We start from the raw sequence: 19528 nt of genomic DNA, 5'->3' as shown, positions 1-19528 counted from the left end.
GAGTCAGAACACTTGCATGCTCTACTCAAAACCACCAAGTGAAAATATTACCACCACTTCCTCTGAATTATCCTTCTACTGGGAGTAGGGAACTGTGATCCCACTGAGTTTCAATTATTTAAACCTAATATTAAAACAACATACCATCCTAGTTATGTTGTGCTAAAATTATTAAAGTTTTTACTTCCTGAATCAAAACCAAACCAGGATGGGGAAGAAAACTGGGATGAAAAGAGGGAAAAACCATCCTGATACTAACACTTTACTCTAAAAAATTCATGTGCAGATAATGAAGAATAGATTGGTCCTAGATGCTGCCTCTGAGACATGACTCTCAAATCATAGCAGTCTCCAAGTCTAACCCAGAGTCTAAGGGGTTCATTGGGACACCACTGAGAAGGCAATGTTCCCCTCCTCTATGACAAGAATTGGCAAACAGAGGTCCAGGGAGGACCTTGGGCTGTGGGCACAAAGGAAAGAGGAGCATAACGAGGCTTTGGGATCAAGGTCTCCCAATACCCAGCCCTGGGTTCTTCCTGCCCCAGCCATGCACAAATCCTCGTCCTGTGTTGAGGTCAGAACACCAGCAAATTTACCTCAGAGAGAGAGAAGGTGGCTGAGGCCTGGCCAGCTGGATCGCAGGAGCCAACTGTGGGGAGAGAAACAAAGGGAGAGTGGTGTCCGAAGCACAGGTGGGGAAGAAGGGCTTCCTCCTCTCCAACCCTAATAATTCCTATCTTTGTCCTGGAATCCCAAATGACAACAGAGCCCTGTGGTGCAAAATGGGCTGTCTAGACCTGAGGGGTCAAACACATGGCCCTTCCCAAGTGCAGCCCGAAACAGATTAAAATATAATTGGAAAATATTTAGCAAAATAAAAAAAATACGATAAAACATAGACAATATTAAATTTAAAAACTAAGTCAATACATAGCCTGCAGAGAAGTGAGCTATGGCCCATATCTAGCTTCATGGAAAGTTTACCCTTCTAAGAAAAACATACATCCTGTTATCTCATCAAAGTGATTGAGGAACTCAGCAAATTGATTAGAGGCCCTTCTGGTCACGCCTCCAAAAATACATGACATCTTATTTACTGGTTAATAGTGAATCTTGAGGGATGCCTGCTAGGCAACCCTTTGTTTAATTCATTTTGAAAGTAATAAAATTATATTTCTCTTAAAATATCTTTTAAAAAATGTAGCCTGCAGGATCCTTATGAACAGAGTAATGACCCCTGTTTCCATTTGAGTTTGACATCACTGGTCTAGACCATGGGGTGTTTTCAGGGATTGATGGCACCTGTGTGTGTACAAACACATGTGCTTCACTTTAGCCTATCCATTAAACAGCACCAGAGTCACACAACATCCATGTAGATACTGACTATCCTTTACCAACCCTACATACAAGCATACAGACACATAAACATATGCAAAACAAGTTACATTCCCCAGGTCAAACTAATGATCACACACACACACACACACAGAAACACATGGGCACCTGGGCTAATTCTGAGCCTCAGTGGGCAGAGTCCCTTCTGCTCCAGAGGGAAGGTGCAGACCTACCTTCACAGCGGGGAAACCCGTAGGTCCCGGGCACACATGTGTCACAGTGCAGACCAGTCACTCGTGGCCGGCAGCTGCACTGCCCAGTCTCAGGGTCACAGGTGGTGTGGAGGGACCCAACCTCAGAGCAGTGACAAGCTACAGTCAGAGCAGAGGACACAATCAGTCTCGTTACCTCAGTGCAAGGCCCCCGCACACATACTCTCTGCCTTGGGTAGGGCGAATGGGAGATGTTCCCATTTTACAGATGACAGTAAAGAATGAGATCCTGTTTTTCCTTTCCTCTAGGGGTGGAGAGTAAGGGACCATGGGTTACTGGGGAGGGAGGTCCTTGGGGAGTGGGAAGAAGGGTGAAGGGAAGGAGGATCCACTCACGGATACAGTTGGGGAATCCATAATAGCCAGGGGCACATTCCTGGCACGCAGACCCAGCATAACCAGGCCGACAGTGACACATTCCAGCCCCACTGCATAACTGGTCCAAGGAGCCCCGAGGGTCACAGGAACAAACTTGGGGAGGAGGTGAAGCATAGGATACAGAAACAATGAGCTGGTGGATGGCTACATTTTGCTCCAAACTCCTCAGTCTGGCATTCAAGGCCCTTCATAGTCTGACCCATCCATTCTTCCTTATGTCTAGAAACAGAGCCTTGCACCTAGGAGGCACTTAATAAAAGCTGATAGTACTGAATCCAGGCCTTTCTTCACAATGCTCCCCAAACACATTGTGTGTCTTCCTGTCTCTTGGCTTTACCCCACACTTTCCCTCCACTTCCCATATACCTCTAACCCTCCACTGAACTGCCCAAACTTCAAGGCACAGCCTCCTCCTCTGACTTCCTCCAGTCCTCTCTAACCCCCTTTCTTTGAATTTACAGTGTAAGCTATGCACTCCTGCTGCTAACCAGATACGATTTCATTTCCTTCTCAACGCAGATGAGTGTTGCCCCCTCCTATTTCCTCAGCCCCATAGTCTATTTCCCTGGGCTGCCTGATTTCCCCAGCTCTAAGGCCCTTGATTCCCCTCATCTTTGGCCCTCCAGCTCCCAAGTGAGTCCCAGTCTTGCTAACCTTGGCATTGGGGGTAGGAGTGGTAGCCAGCTTGGCAGCGGTCACAGTGCAGGCCATCGAACTCGGGGCGGCAGAAGCATCTCCCAGACTCATCACAGCCCTCAGGCAGAGTCCCTACAGGGCTACAGCCACATACTACAGGGGCAAAGGGGAACTGGTTATAGCCCTACCTGAAAAACTCCTCCCTGGGCCTTCCCAACTCTCTCTAGTCAGTCCCTGGGCCCTGAACTCCTTCCCTCTCCCCAATATTGCCTCTCAGCCCCATTGGTCTATGATCCCCAACTCCCCCTTCTCCTTCCCAGACTTGGCAAAGGGAGTCCTAGGAATGGCCTCTAACGCCCTTTAAATTTAAGGGGGCTATGTTTGACACAGTTGTGTCAGTGGTTTAGGGGTAGAAACAGGCATAAGTGTGTCTCTGTGCCTACTTAACTATAAGTCATTGGGAGGTATAATGGAAAGTGCACAGACCTGGAATCAGGAGCCCTGGGCTCGCATGCCAGCTTTAAAACTAAGCTTGTGAACTCAAGCAAACCAGTGACCAACCTGTACCTTCATTTTTTTCATTTACAAAATGGGGGCAATAATACTCATACTTCCTACTTCCCTAGGTTATTGTGAGGAAGCTGTGCTAAAGAAATGTGAGCCAGGAGGACCATGCCACATGTGTGCTTATATGTGGATGACTGCGTGTCGGGTGTGACTGCTGGTGCGCGACGTGCATGTAAGCCTTGGGAGGGGCAACCTACATTGGCAGAGTGGATAGCTGAAGTAGCCAGGGGCACAGCGGTCACAGGCAGGGCCCTCGAAGCCAGTGCGGCACACACACTGCCCCGTCTCATTGTCACAACTGCTACCAGTCTGGCCAGGGCCGGAGCACTGGCAGGCTGGAGGAGGAGCAGAAAGTCTGAGTAAATAGGGGGAGCCTCCCGACCCCAGACCCATCCACGCACCTTCCCTTGGGACCACACGACTGGAAGACATCCCTCTCTCAAGGCCTCAGGGCCACATTTCTCCCACCCCAACCCACGGTGGGACCAACAGCCAGAGAGCCTCCCTCAGTGTCCCCCTGATTTGTCTTGAATCCTGGGTGGGGAGCCCAGAAAGGCAACACCGAGCTTAGACACTCACGCAGGCAGCCTGGCCCATAGTAGCCTGGGGCACACTGCTCACAATGTACACCCTGGAAGTTGGGTTTACACACGCACTGGCCAATGTGTGGGTCTTTCCGGCAGGCATTTCCCAAGGTCCCAGCCGCGCTGCAGTCACAGTCTGGGGACGGTAGGCGGTGAGTAATGTTTGCACATGACTACTCCCTTATCCCTCCCTGTCCCAATCCAGCATGGCTCCAGCTCTCCACTGCCCCTGCCAGTCTTTTACTCTAACAGCCTTTCCAAGGGGCCTTCCCTGAATAATCCCACATGGATACTATCCAGCATGGCCCCAGAAATTCTGCCCATTGCTCTGTCCACATGCATACAGTTTAAGTGGGAGCTGGGAAAGCCCTAATGGCAGGGGCTATGTTTGCCTCCTCAGGCTGGAAGCTCCCCAACAGCATGGCTATTTCTATATCCCTTCAGACTGGGGACTTCCCAAGGACTAGGAGCTTTTAGGACAGAAGTGGGCATAGGAATTATAGGGGTTTATGGCCTTCTCCAAGCCCCAGTTCTGTCTGTGGGGCTCTTTCTCAGAGGCACAGGGAACTGAGCCTCATAAAAGAAAGGGGCGTGGGGGGTCACAAGTATTAGATACTTACTCACAATCTGTCCAGCCGGAAGCACCTGTGCCCCGGTGTCATTGTGGGAGAATGAGGGCACAGCTAGGGGATTGAAGGAGGGAAGAGACATCCTCAAGTCACACAGATGCCCCAGCTAGGTTTCTATCTCTCACTTCTTAGAGGCTGTTGGGTACCCTCCCACCAACCTAATAGGCCTCACTCCCACTATAAAAAAAAAAGCATTCCCCTACCTTGGTCCTTTTTGCTTTGGGACCATTCTAATGTCACACCTAGACCTAGCTTCATAATCATATACAGACACTACCTACTTTCCCTAACTTGGATACACAGCCCTCAATTTACTGCTCACAGAAATCCAGCTCTAGAAATCCAGAAATCCTCTCCTAGGAAGCCTTCCTAGATTTATTCTGATTACACACCAACCTCTTACCATAGGCCCAGACCCACAAATTTGCCTGTGAGTCAGCTGTACTTGGGTGGTTTGGTTAATGGTTGCATATGTGATTCCCACTCATATGGCAGTCCTGTCCCCTGGAGGTCTTAGTGAGTAAAAACTAGCTGTAAGGGGTGGGGTGAGGGTGTGTGTGGGGGGAGCAAAACCAAAAAAGTTACTGACATTTCCCACCCAGAATACCTGCCGGAATATAATGTTCCTGATTTGCTCCAAAGATTCCAGGATGGGAGGAGGAATACCACAGACTTTTGCTCTCAGAAAGCCCACCATGTTTTAGTTTATAAAACCCTGGGACTATAAATAGCTGCTGGATTGGGAGTAGATTTCAGCTCTCCCCCTAGTGACGTGACCTTAAGTCCCTCCACTTCCCAGGGCCTTGCTTTGCTGCTCTATAAAATGAGGAAGCTGGATTAGATGATCTTAAGACCTTTCCAGTTCTCACATAAGCTCATTTTAGATGAAATTTTAAACATACACAAGATTACCAATCATGGGACAATTATTTGCTTTATCAAAAGGATTCAGCTCAGGGATCCTTTACATAGTAGCCCCAGAGCACATAAAATAGGACTTTTGATTTATTTCTCTTAGGTGAAGAAAGACACACATATAATTGAAACTTCAGGAACCAGCTTGCCCCCAACCTAACCCCTGCTTCCTCCTGGTCCTGATACTCACGATAGCAATGGGGGAAATCTGTGAACCCTTTGGCACACGCATCACACCTCTCCCCCGTGTAGTTGGGTTTGCAGTAGCAACGGCCTGTCAGGTCCTCACATGTCCCATCGGTGAAGTCTGACTCACAGTTGCAACCTGGAAACAGGGAATGGGACAGCTGAGAGGTAGCTAGAGTCCCAGACTCCCTCTCTCTCCCTCTGGAGCCCAGGGAAAGGAGATAGCCTCCACAGATCCAGGTTGGATTATCAGAAGAAATAAAGATAGCCTCAGTTCTACCACTATGTGACCTTGGGAAAGCCACTCTGGGTCTCGGCCTTCCATCTTAGGAAAATGAGAATACTACCCACCCAACCTTCTCAGGTCTCCAGCGCACATAGGAGTAACCCTGATGGGAATTCTGGGGCAAGAGTCCTATCTCCCCTCCCACCTGCCAGTGTAGGGCCTACTTACGGTAGCAGACATAGGGGGAGTCAGTGGGATGCTCAGGTGACCGATAATACCCAGGGATACAGCGCTCACAGTTGATGCCAGTTGTGTGGTGCTGGAGTAGGTGAGGGAGGGAGGGAAGTGGGGAGATTGGAGGATGCTTTTTAGTTCGGATATCATGACCTAGCCTGAGGCCCTGTGGTCATACTGTCTATGACCCCACTTCCAGCCAAACCAGAACAGCAAAGTCTTCCCCCTTCCAGAGCTTAGCAACTTATACCTTACTCTCAATAAAAGGGCAGCCCTTTTCCTCCTGGGGCCTGGCCCCTACACAGTAGTACAGTAGAAAGAGCCCTGTTCTTGAAGCCAGAAGACTTGAATTCAAATCTTGGTTCTAACACTGTCAATCTCACAAGGATGCTGTGAGGAAAGAGCCTTGTAAACCCTCAATGACAATATAAATGTGAATTATTATGACTAGCTGTGTGACCATTGGCAAGTCAATGACCCTCACTGGACCTCAGTTTCCTCATCTATAAAACGGGGATCATAAGACTTTATCTCCTTACAAGAGGCAATGTGTTTATAAAGGTGAGTTATTGGTATGGTTAGGATGCTTTGGCTGGCGGCATCAGTTTACCTGGCAGTCGATACAGACACCTCCACCTTCGTAGACGTCGTCCCGGTTCTTACTAGCTTTATGTCGATCCACCTCTGGGTCATAGTAACAGTCATGTGCATGTCCATGACAGTTACAGGCTACAGAAAAGAGACTGGCTGTATTATGACCCTGCACAACCTACCAGCCACTTCCCATTCTGTGACCCCCTCTCAGCCTTCTAAGTCCCTCTTCTCATCTTCCAGGGCAGCCTTCCTAGGTGAAGTATAGGGTTTGGTCGTCTCTGTCTATCTCCTGTTCATGAGTTAGATGAGGCTGCACAAAGTGGTGGACAGAGCCCCCAATGAGGAGTCAGGACACCTGGTTTTGTCACTAACAGGGTATATTACTTTGAGCAAATCACACCCTTACTTTGGGTCTTCATCTGCCCCACTGACAAATAGGATAAAAACACTGGCCTGAATGCCACTTAAGGATGATGGTAACAAAATCATCCCCTGATGGCTGTGTGTGAGTACACCTATTTATAAGTCAGCATGTGCTTGCACCGTTTAGGTGCAGTCTGCACCTAAACGTACCTGTACACACACAGGTCGGCACACGTCTGCAAGCAGGGCAGCGCAGAGGTACTCACACTGACACTCGTTAGCACTGTCCATTGTGGCAGGTTTCCAGGGCAGTTGGTTGAAGCCAGGACAGCAGCTGTCACAGGCACCACCACAGGTATTGTGCTGACAGGCACATTGGAGCCTGGAGAAGACAAAGAGGGGTAGGGGTGGAGCTTAGGACAAAACAAAGGTGAAACACAGGGGAAGGACCATGAGGGGCTCAGTGCTCAGGCAAACAGCCAGTAGGAAATGTCAACAGTTTCGATTTGACAGGTTCACAAGACTTAGAGCTGGAAATAATCAGGACCAGTGCTTTCCAAACTGTTTTTGTTTACAGCATAGTATTCTTTGCCATGTGGAGTTGCAGGAACACTGAATATTTATGCTGGCAACATTCTGAGAGAGTCAGGAGATTGGTACATGCACAGTAATCAGCAAAGTGTAGTCAAAAGACAGAAGTCACTTATCACTCAGCTGGACACACCATGAACCCAGGCGGGTACTTCTCAGCTCTTTATATATAGATGGAGTGAGGACTAAGCAGAGGGGGTAAGTGCAGCAACTGGAGACAGGACATTCCGATGAGCAACGCCTAAATCTAGAATCTCTTTAGCCAGTCATTGCTCAACTGAAAAAATGGTCAAAGAATATGAATAGGCAGTTTTTGGAGGAAGAAATCCAAGCACTCAAGAGCCATATGAAAAAAATGCTCAAAATCACTAATAATTAAGGAAATGCAAATTAAAACAATGCTAAACATGACCTCATATGGCCATCAGATTGGTAAAGTTAACAAAAAAGGAAAATGACGAATGCCACAGGGTCTGGGGAAAACAGGTACATTAATAAACTATTAGTGGAACTATACAGTGGTTCAGCCATTCAGGAAAGCAGTTTGGAACTATACCCAAAAAACTATTGAACTATGCATACTCTTGACCTAGTAGTACTGCTACTAGTTCTATATCCTAAAGAGCTCAAAGAAAGAAGAAAAGGACTCATGTGGACAAAAATATTTCCAGCAACTCTTTTTAGGGTGGCAAAGAATTGGAAACTGAAGGTGTGCCCATCAATCGGGGAATGATGAATGAGCTGAACAAGTTATGCTATATGAAGGTGATGGAATACTACTGTGCTATAAGAAATGATGAAGGGGATGGTTTAAGGAAAATCTAGGAAGACTTGTACAAACTGATACAAAGTGAAGTCAGCAGAACCAGAAGAATAATTAATACAATAACAATACTGTGAAGACAAACAACTTTGAAAAATTTAGGCACTCTGATCAATTCAACAATCAATCACAATTACAGATGACTCATGATGAAACATGCTACCCATCTCCAGATAGAGAGGTGATGGACTCAGGGGTACAGATTGAGACCTTTTTTTTTTTTTGGACATGGTCAATGTGGTCATTTGTTTTGCTTGACTATACATGCTTGTCATGAGTTTTATTTTTCTTGCTTTCTCAATGGGTCAGGGGGAAGGGTTAGACGGAAGGGAAAGTGGACTTGAAAATAATATAAAATTGAATTTTAGAAAAGAATCTCTCTTGAAACTGATTGCTACAAGTTTATATTGACCAAGCTTGTCAAAATGACCAAAGAAGATACATGAGAACGTACCTTCCTCCTTTCTTTACGGGGATGAGGGACTATGGGTATGGAATACTTCATGCAGTGTCAGACTTGGTTAATGTTTAAATTTCGCTGAATTATTTTTTCTTTTTATTCTGTGTTATATGAGTTGGCTCTTTGGGAAGGGGGGCAAATATATTCAAAAATGTGATATAAAAACAAACAATATCAATAAAAAATTTTTTTAATCTCTGTCTAATCAATTTAGTCTTGAAAAAAAATTAGTGAGTTCAGAAGAAACCAGGCAGCAGGATCAGCCTAAGAAATAGACAGCAAGTGAAAGAACGTGACCTCAGGCTTGACACTGGGGCCCAGAATCCATCCCTTATATACTCCAGAGCTAGTATATGTGAGGGATGGTAGTATCTACTGAGGCTGGATCAAGACTTGCCCTTCAATCTGCACATAGCAATTTCCCCTGCAACTTAGACATATTCTTGAGAAAAAGAGTGCTTAGCCATATGAAAAGCAAATGTCCCCAACACTAGCCTAATTAGACTAATCCACAGGATTCAGGAAGGTCATTAGACACCAACTCCTAGATAAGGGTAAGACCAGACCCCTCTCCCCTTCCCCGCACTCTTCTAGAAGATAGGCCTGAGACTCAACGTTCAGGGGTTTATGTTCGCCTACTCCCCTCCCTAAAGAGTCCTCCTCCATTACTATGGAGCCAAGCAATGAAACCCAAGCCTGTCCCTCAGTTTAGCCATTTGTAAAGCAGAAACCATGAGGGCAGCTCATAACCTCTACTTCAGAGAGGTAACTGCTGATGATCCTGAACTCTGAGAAGGAAGCTTCCCATTGCTCCTGACCCAAAGTGGTAGATCCTGCCTTAAGCTACAGGGGAAGGTGTCCATGAACTCAGAGCCCCTTGGAGGGTTCCCAGGGCCTCCAGTTACAGGCTAACCCCCTCAGTCTAGATCCTGCTCCTTCGAGGCCAACAGCTGCTGGGGGCTGAGTTTCTACATCTCCTAGTTTTGAATCCAAAAGTATCCTGCTGGAAATGGGAGGCAGCCAGAGCCCTGGGGGATAGCTCCATAACACTGGGGCCAAAACAGAGAAAGAAATTCTGTTGGCCCCAGAGGGGGAAACCCACTCACTCAACAGGACGGTTGTAAGTTGATGAGGAACTGACACTCAGAAATGGGAGTCAATGCTACCCGACCTGGGGGTGGGAAGTATTTGAGTGTGGGGGGAGGAAGTATCAGTGGAAGATATTATAACCTTTCCTAAATCTGAGGGTTAAGTGAATCATCTATTTAAAAAAAAGCACCACCCACACTATAATGAAAGAAATTATCTTCTATAAACCTCGAGGGAAAATTAGCTGGTTGAATTATTATTTTGTGTTCTGGTTGAAGGAACTACTTTAATGTTGTGTATGAAGTATGGTATAGCAAAAGAGAAAGGAGCACGCAGTTCATTTCAATTCAAATTCAAATTCCCAGCTGACCGATATATTAGTCAGGTGACCCACGGCAAATCCCTTAGCCTCTCCAGGCCTTAGTTTCCTCACCTGTAATATGAAAGAGGTGGATTAGATGATTTTTAAGACACTTCTCAGCTTCAAGAGTCTATAATAGTTCTTTTTCTCTCTTTGATTCAGGCCAAGGAAGGAATGATATCTAGTCAGCCAAGTGATTATATAGGAATGTGGGCAGAGCAACCAAAGCTTGGCAGTAATGTGGAGGCTGCCTGATTGGCTGAGAATGATATAAGACTGTAAATCAATGAATAAAGTTGATCCAAGGCACCTTTGGGGGTGAATCTCTAATGGGAAGGGGAAAGTAGAATCATCACAAGGTGAATAGGATTTAAAAGTGGAAGGTTCCCAAACATCTTCTAGTGCAACTGCTTCATTTCACTGAAGAGGAAACTGAGTCCCAGAGAAGTAACTTAACCAAGACAATACATAGTAAGGATCATGAAATTCATAGCTCAAAGACTCAAAAGGGACCAACCCCCTCATTTTATAGATAAGAAAATTGAAGTCCCAAAACAGAAAGGCAGCTTGCCCACGGTCATCCAGTAGTGAATGGCCCAGACAGGATTTGAACAGATATCCTCAGACTCCAAATCAGTGCTCTTTACACTATGCCACACTGCCTCTCCAGAGGGCAGCCTCATGGGAATTTGATAGTTTGAAGGACTCACTTCAATAACTTATAAGCACAAAGAAGGAGGAACTTCAGGGTCTGAGATGGAATCATAAGGTCACTGAATCATAGCCCTAGGTATGGAAGACAAAGGAACTGGCAACTCTCATTTTATGCAAAATTTTCAAGTTATTTGAGTCCTTTGGACCTCAGTTTTCCTATCTGTAAAATAAGCTATTTGTATTAGGTGCTTTTGAACAGTATCTTTCAGTTCTAAATCCTATGATCTCCTCACTTTTACAGTATAGTGAACTGATAGAATGGAAAATTCCTTGGGAGGTGGGGATGGGAGGGGTAGGGGTAGGGGAGGTGTGCTCTTTCTTTCTTGTCTTTATATTCCCAGCACCTAGCATAGTGCCTGGCACACAGTAGGTGCTTAGTAAACATTTGTTGATTGAGTTCTAGCAAAGTTACGTGGTCATGTATATGGCTGTTCTGGAGTATAAGACTGCATTATCCTTGGGGGATCTTGAAGAATCCAAAGCCTTCCTGGAGGGGAGGGATATCTTAGAGCTTCATCCTATTTTATCCCATGACATTTAAAGGGTACAAAATTTTTATATGTGCACTCCATTTGTGCACTCCAACAGATCTCTCCCTTCATTCCATAAAGAAATATCCCCATTCCCTTAACCTGGAGAATCCTCATTCCAGGGTTTTTCCTTTCCTCCCTCCTTAGCCTAAAAACCAGACTCTATCTCATCCTCTCTGTTAGCTTCCTCAAGGAAGAGAGAGTAATCTTCCAGAGACCATCCATTTCCCTGCATGTTGGTTGGACAGGGGGTGACTGGCAGCTTTCTGGTGATATAGAAAGAGCATGGGTCCCCAAATCCAATTGTTTGGACTAGATAATCTCCAAGATCCCTTCCAATTCTGAAATGTAACCCCCTAAGCCACTATAGTAATAATTCTCCTTCCCACTCCAATGAATTTGTCTTAATTACTTGTATCATTTTCACATCACGAATTACAAAATTGCTTTGAGGGATCATTTCACGCTACTTACTCTGGGCCATGGTTGCCTCAGATGCTGAAATGGCTGATTATACCTGTAGAAGAGCCAGTGAGCTCCAGGCCCAGAGAAGCTAACAGAGCTTAACTAGGCCCAGGAAATCTAGCTAAACTGAACAGTTTAGAAATTAGCCCTCACCCAACTGGCTAGGTAGAAATCATATATATGTATTTCTAATTACCTCATGCTGGCTAATTGTTTCTAAACTGAAAATTTTCTTTTTCCTTGTGAATGACTTGCTTAAGTCAAAGAAGGCTAGGATGTAGTAAGGGGAAGGGGTGTCCTAGAGTTGAGCATAATGATTACACAGTGGCAATGGCAGTGTCCAAGAGAAGCTAAAAAGGTAACTAGGAATAAGGTAAGAGATCTGAAAACATGGAATTAAAGTATGTTCAGAGGTCAAGAAAGTCAAGGAAATTCAGTGTTCTGGGCTAGGGATTAGAGATCAAGTGAGGTCCAGAAATGTATAAAGGAGAAAAGCTCTGGAGTCAAGGACAAGGTTCCCTGAATCTGTTCCAAAGAGGAGCCAGCATCCCCATAAAAACTAAATGTATTCAGTAATCAGTGAGGCCCAGGGTCAGATCCCTTATACTCAAGTCATTCAACAAGTATTTATTAAGCACCCATTATATGTCAGGCATTGTGCTAAGCACTGGGGACACCCAAAAAGCAAAGGCAGACCCTGCCATCAATGAATGTACATTCTGGTTTTTTTTTTTTTAGGCAATTGGGGTTAAGTGACTTGCCCAGGGTCACACAGCTAGTACGTGTCAAGTGTTCGGGCTGAGGCCAGATTTGAACTCAGGTCCTCCTGACTTCAGGGCTGGTGCTCTATCTACTGCGCCACCTAGCTGCCCCAATGAATGTACATTCTAACGGGAGAGACAACATGTAAATAACTAGGCACATTCAAGATATATATGTGTGTGTGTGTGTGTGTGTGTGTGTGTGTGTATGTATATGCATATGTGTGTATAGTGTGTGAGTGTATATGCATGTATATATATGCATATGTGTGTGTATATTACAAATATGTATTCAAGAATACATAGAAGGTAATAATCTCAGAGGGAAGGGAACAGCTGGATGACTGGGAAAGTCCCCTTCCTGCAGAAGATAAGACTTGAGCTAAGTTTTGAAGGTAGCCAAGAAAGCTAAGAGGTGGGGAGTAAGGGGACAGAGCATTTCAGGTGTGGGGGACAAAGAGGGCAAAGGCATGGAAATTGGAGATGGGAATGTCCTATTCAAGGAATAGCAAATTGACCAGTGTAGCTTGACTACAGAGTGCATGGAGGGATTATTGTGTAAAAAGACTAGGTAGGAAGGTAAGGAGAGGCCAGGTTGTAAAAAACTTTAAATTTGTGTCCAAGCACACACACACACACAACTGTCATGGGTGGGTAGGATTTGAATCCAGGTTTCTACTAACCCCAAGTCCAACACTCTGACCAGAGCTCCATCTCAATCATTGAGGGCCTGATTATCCGGCATCTGCTGTAGTCCTTCCTCCACTCCCCACTTTCCATTCCCTGTTAAATACACTGCCACCAGTTGGGGAAGAGGAAGAAGTAGCTAAAGTGAACAGGTAGAGTGGTTTTTGGATTATCTGTGGGTACTACTTGCTTACCAGACCCATAAACAACCAAGAGTCAGTTGAGAGATTGAGAAAATTCTCTAGCCCTAGGTTGGCTCTTCAGGCATTAAGAATCAGCATTGGAAATACTCAAGGACAGGCTAGTTTTACCCTTAGGAGGCCATGAGCTCCCTATCTCTGGAGGTCCCAAAACAGAAGTCAGGTACTTATAAGGGATGCTATAGAGAAGAATTCTGTATGGGCAGGATGTTACACTAGAAGTCTCTTCCAACTTTGAGGTTCTTTGATCCTATGAGATTTTTTTGATTGAGAAACCAGTGGACTGTTATAGCTCAGGATGCCTGGCCAGGCAGGCCTCCCTGCAAAGGCAAACAGTGGGACCTGGCTTCTTCCATGACCAGGGGAGCTAAGAGAAAGACAAATTCTGGCTTGGACTGGAACTGGAGGCTAAACAGGCCCCAATTAGAAAAGCCTGAGTTCCTCCAGACTGAGTACCTCCATCCCCACATTCTTAGCCCTGACATCAGTTCCTGATATCAGTAATAAGTTATTTTCCCAACCACCCACCCCTACCCAAAGCCTGGTTAGGACTTGGCCTTAATACCAAGAACTCTGCAGTCCTTCAGTGGATGCCCAGAATAAATCTGTGCCCATGATATAGAAACTCCCTCACCCCCACCCCCATGGCCATGACTGGCACATTCCAGCTGCTGAGATGTAACTGGAAACAGAGGCTGCTTGTGCAGGGGTCTAATTTGCCGGACATGGGCGTGGGTGAGAGCTTGTGCAGGCTTCATCTGTGCTGGCTCCAAGCCCCCTCAGACTGATTTCTGGAAGTCTGTGGTGGGAAGAGGCCACCTCAGTCTGAAGGAGCGCCCTGCTCCCAGGGAGTTAGATTCCCAGACATGGTCCTAGCACTGCTGTTCCCCCTTCCGATTTCCATTAGTTTTCCAAGCTCATCTCCCCAAACACATAAATAGCCCTAAATCCATGGAAAACAGACTCTGATAAGGACAGAACAGGCAGGGTGGGGACAAAACAGGAAGCAGAATGGGTGGGGAGAAAACAGAAATTGTCTGACGGTCATACCAGCCCTGAGGAAATGACTGACCCATCACATATAGATGCTCAGTCATACACACATTTATACAGATGTGTAATGAGGGACAAACACACACCCACATATAAGCCACAAACACAATCACCCCTTCCACGAGAAGGGAAGATTTGCAGTATACAAATCACTAGATACATTCCATGTTGGATCCTCCCAGCAGATAAGTTAGTTAGGTGGAGCAGACAGAATTAGGCCACCATAACAGAAGAGGGAAAATGAGAGGCCAAATAACTTGTCCACGGTTACAGGCAGTGAAGGAGTTGAGACTTGGATCTGGACTTTCTTACTCCCAGTTCAATGTTCTTCTGATTGCAAGCACATTTGTGTACATATGTACTAGGAATGGGGAAAAAACAAATATAACCTCAAGGTCTTCTTACCTGTAGGGGTTTGTGGGATCTTTGGCATCACAGACATCTGCGTGACCATTGCAGACACAACGACCCCCAATGCTGATATCCTTGATGCTGTAGTAATACTGTAACAGTGGGACAGGTGAGCATCTCCCTTGTTGCCCTCCCACTCACCAAGAACTTTAAGCCTTCAGCAGAATTGAATGGCCAAGCTGATAACAGGTAACTTCTCAAGGCCTGGTGGGGCTGGAATCTCCCTGTTCAGACCAGAAATCCCCCAAAGGCTAGTACAGGGGAGTACTCAGTGTGGGGTGCTAACTGACTGGTCTGTCAAAATCAGTCCTAGGTAGGGGCTTAGGAGACCTAAGGTTAAATACTGCTTTTACCACTGTGCTTGTTATATATCTTTGGTAAAATCACTCATCTTCTGGGCAACAGGTGTCCCAGACAAGAGGTATCAAATTCAAGGCCCGTAAAACTTCTGAGTACTGCCCAAACCATATTAAAATGTAATTGGAAAATATTTAACAAATAAAAATACAACATAGATAATGTTAATTTGTGGTTTTCTAAGTCAATATGAAGCAGCAGGGATCCATTTCTATTTGAGCTTGGCACCACTGGCCCAGAGAATCCAAGCCAGGCATGAAACCGCAGCCTGGTTACCAAGCATGTGGTCTCTCTGCTTGGGGGACAATACGAACATCCTGATTTCCCTAGACATCCCCAGGCTATGGGTGGGAGGCTCACCCGGCGAGTGACAGTGGGGTCTCGTAGCGCCTTTCCCATTAAATGGCCAAGTAGAGTATTGGTGCGTAGAAAACGAAGGCGGATGTTGGTGGCCTTGGTAAAATTCCGAAGGAGTGGGGAGTATGAAAAATTCATGGCCCCTGGCCGCCCATTCACCAGAGACACCACAATCTGAAAGGAAAGTTCAAAACTTGTAGAAGACAGGGCATCTGAAACAGAAGTGGCCAACCATGCCCGTCTGCATTCAACTCCATGGCTCCAATTGCTGCTGGTAGGGCATCTGTATGATTTCTGTCTCTCTCCAAGGAAGGGAAGAGGTACCTCTCCCCATTAAAAGATGGGCTCCTGTAAAAGTAGGTTTTGTGTTCTCCTCATATTGGGGACTCCCTAAAAGCTGTCAGTGAGTTCTCAGGCTAAGGAAACCCAATGGCTGGTGCTGTTTTCTTCAGGTCACAGACTCCCCAAGGATATATACCTCCCTCATACTATTTCCCATTGACTAGGGTCCCCAAGAACAGGTGCTGAATCTCCCTCAGGCTGGAGGTTCCCTCAAATAAAGGACTGTGCCTCTTCCTTCTGCCTCTAGTAGAGAGCCATATGCCAGGGCCTAAAAAGAACTCAGGCAGTGAGCCAAATAAAAACAAAAGCACACAGGTTGGGCTTTCGAGAGAGTCTGTGTGTGGGTTCCAAGTATCTTTACAGCAGACACAGGCTGCTATTCCCAGTGCCTCAGCAGAGAGCTCAGAGAGGGCTTGGGGCTCATTTAAAGTCTACGATCTGAAACATTTTTATACCTGATTTTCTGAAACCTTTTCCACAGCTGATTTAACCCTTCAACTCCATCACTCTGAGGTCTTTCCCTCATGTCTTCCCCTCTCCTAAGTCCCTACCCCATGACTGCACCTGATATTTTCCATTTCTATTAGCCCCACTTGAAATAGCCCTTTATATTCCCACTCTCCCCACCAGCCACAGTCATACCTCCCCATTTTCCAGGGGTACAATGCGAGAGTACTCAGTAGTGCAGATGACATCATCATCCCTGGTGACGCGCTCCAGAGTCTGAAGCCCGAACTTCTCAATGCAGTCCCTCTTAGATGCTGTAGGAGAACAGATGGTATGAGCCAGGCATGAGTGTGTCAGGGAGAGTTAGGAACCCTCCAGATTTCACCAGGAGGTAGAAGAAATTGAGCAAGCATCATGGCCACAATGAAAAGGTGTAGCCCAATTTGGACGTTCCCAAAGGAAGACTTTCTCACTTGTTTTTCATCTTAGATCATTCTCATCTCTTTTTCTTTTCTCCTTTCTCCTTTCCTTTCTCCACTAGTGATCTCACCTGCCCCCATGGGGTTCAATTAACATCTCAACACAGTTGATTCCCAAATCTATATATTCAATGCTAATTTCTCCTGAATGAATTACCTGCTGGATATCTAGTCAGTGTTTCAAAATCACACTATCCAAAGCTGAACCTTCTCGCGTCGCTAAAGGGACCATTATGATTCCATTTTGTTGTTGGTTAGTGTATCCAACTTTGTGATCGCATTTGTGGTTTTCTTGGCAAAGATACTGGAGTTATTTACCATTTCCTTATCCAGCTCATTTTCCAGATGAGGAAATGGAGGTAAACAGGCTTAAGTGGCCTGCCTAGGATCAGACAGTTATTAAGTGTCTGAGGCCAGATTTGAACTCAGGTCCTCCTGACTCAAGGGCTGCCACTTTATCCACTGCTCTACCTTGCTGCCCAGATAAAGGGTTGGATTTCAGAATTCTTGAACTCAAAGGTGGGGGTGGGGGCATAGCTCACTGGAGCAGACTGAGAGGTTAGGGCATTTGAGGGAGAGTGAATATCTATGCTGAAGTCCCTAGTACAAGGAAAGGAGTTGGGAAGGAGAGAAAAACTGTAAGTAAAGTGGTACCTCTTCCAGAAAGCCTTTCCTGTGGCCCAGAGTGGATAGTGTTTCCCCTCTCTTTAATTTAACCTATGTTTTATTAACATTAACATATGTCTCTGTATCTCATCAGCAGAATAAATCCCCTCCTGGGCAGGGATGGTTTCATTTTTACTTTTGTACATACCCAGTACCTTGGTCATAGCAGGTACTTACTAAATCTCGGGTGAATTAAGTTTGTTTCTTGAAGTATGAATGTGTTATGAGTATGCAGGCACAGGGCAACCAGGCTCAGAGCAGGGAGAATTCAAGATAAAGATGATACAGTCCAGGCCCTCAGAGATTTATAGACTATTGGGAAGATAAAGCAAGTACAGGCAAAACTATAACTCAAGGTGTAAGTAATGCTCTCCAGGCTTTTCTTTTAAAATGGAAACACCCCTGAAAGGGAAAACCTATTTAGCTTTGAATACTTCAGAGGGAGGAAGTTTATTTATATTTTTCTCCTAGACAAGAAGTCCTTAGAACCTTGAGGTGGGATTGAAGGAATCAAGATAAAAAAGGGGGAGAGAAAGTATGGGCCACCAGAGGCAATATTCTCCAAGTTCACAATTATGCTAGCCATAGGAATAGAGCTTTTAGAATCACAGAATATTATAGCTTAAAGAGAACTTAGAACATATACTGTCCAAACTAGAATAGAATTTAAAACAGAAAGCTGGAAGGGCCCTTAGAACAAGGGATGTCAGAGTGGTAAGGGACCTTAAAATATAGAATATGGAATGTCAGAGCAGGAGGTAATCTCAGAACAAAGAATATCGAAAATGGAAGGAACCTTTAAAACATAACATAATATGTCAGATATGGAAGGAACATTAAAACGTAGAACCTAGGAAACAGAAGGGACCTAAGAATAAAGAATGGCAGACCTGAAAGGGAATTTAGAAGCACTATAATCCGCATCCTTCATTTTAAAGGATAAGGAAATTGAGGCCCAGAAAAGTGAAATGATTGCCCCCAGTCAGTGGCAAAGTCAAGACCAGACCATGGAACTCCCAAAGGGTAGTCCTGTAAGTCAAAAAGGCCAGAACAGCAGGGTGAACACTTCAGAAGAGAAGAGAACCTGGAGAAGTATGTATGGATGGGAATTGTGGAAGATGCTCCATTGTCCCAGTTACCTAAGAAGCAGACAGTGCGGCCCCTACTCTATAAACACAGTCTTGGCAATAGCAAGAGCCAAAATACCAGGCATCGTGGGCTGATGGGGCTGAGATGTGTAACAGCAGCTCTCTGGCATCTCCCATGCCCGCTTTGTCATTGATCTGTTCACAGAGCCATAGAGCCCCTTACAAAAGTTGGACAGTGCAGGTTTGCCTCCAGATCTCCCAGGGACATATGTCCCACTTTTCCTGGGCCTTCACCATCATATCCCTCCCACCTGTCAAGGGTCACAGCTTAGAGTCTACTTACAGGCAAAGTACTGCCAAGGTTGGTAGGTGAGTCCAAAGTCTGTGGATCTCTCAAGTACCCAGAGATCTGGCCTTGGGGAGTTGGCAAACTTGATGAGGACATAGGCCACATGAAAAAGCTGCAAAAGAAGAAATGCAGGTGAGGAAAACAATAAGGGGAGTGGAGCATCTCTTCAAGGAAGAGATGGGTCAATGCCTACCTGGCTACAGTTTTTCCCCAAATCCACCAGCTTCCTCCCTGAAAGGCTGACAAAGCTTGCGTGAGTCCTTAACAAGGCTGCGCGCATAACTTAAAAGGCAGAAGCAGTAGACAGAGAGATAGATCGGGAGTGAGGAAGACCCAGGTCCAAATTCTGCTTCTGACACTATCTGTGTGACCTTGG

At 45.7% G+C, this 19528-nt stretch overlaps 1 protein-coding gene across 1 annotated transcript in view; it reads right to left on the bottom strand.

Moving 5' to 3' along the window:
* LAMA5 (laminin subunit alpha 5) overlaps positions 1-19528 on the bottom strand; it is a 119667-nt gene that overhangs the window by 48399 nt on the left and 51740 nt on the right. Inside the window, exons 3-17 of the mRNA XM_027850165.1 lie at positions 19147-19264; positions 16766-16884; positions 15785-15955; positions 15062-15159; positions 7189-7304; positions 6576-6694; positions 5960-6050; positions 5510-5644; positions 4396-4458; positions 3771-3911; positions 3389-3526; positions 2643-2777; positions 1947-2081; positions 1572-1709; positions 597-649 (exon numbers count right to left, since the gene is read on the bottom strand). Coding sequence (XP_027705966.1) covers positions 597-649; positions 1572-1709; positions 1947-2081; positions 2643-2777; positions 3389-3526; positions 3771-3911; positions 4396-4458; positions 5510-5644; positions 5960-6050; positions 6576-6694; positions 7189-7304; positions 15062-15159; positions 15785-15955; positions 16766-16884; positions 19147-19264 — 1770 coding nt within the window. The remainder of the gene's footprint in view (positions 1-596; positions 650-1571; positions 1710-1946; positions 2082-2642; positions 2778-3388; positions 3527-3770; positions 3912-4395; positions 4459-5509; positions 5645-5959; positions 6051-6575; positions 6695-7188; positions 7305-15061; positions 15160-15784; positions 15956-16765; positions 16885-19146; positions 19265-19528) is intronic.

Source organism: Vombatus ursinus, unplaced genomic scaffold, assembly GCF_900497805.2.
Source record: "Vombatus ursinus unplaced genomic scaffold, bare-nosed wombat genome assembly UNPS02000580.1, whole genome shotgun sequence".
Taxonomy (NCBI): domain Eukaryota; kingdom Metazoa; phylum Chordata; class Mammalia; order Diprotodontia; family Vombatidae; genus Vombatus; species Vombatus ursinus.
Note: the sequence above shows the minus strand (reverse complement) of the source record. Positions and strands in the feature narration are given on the sequence as shown.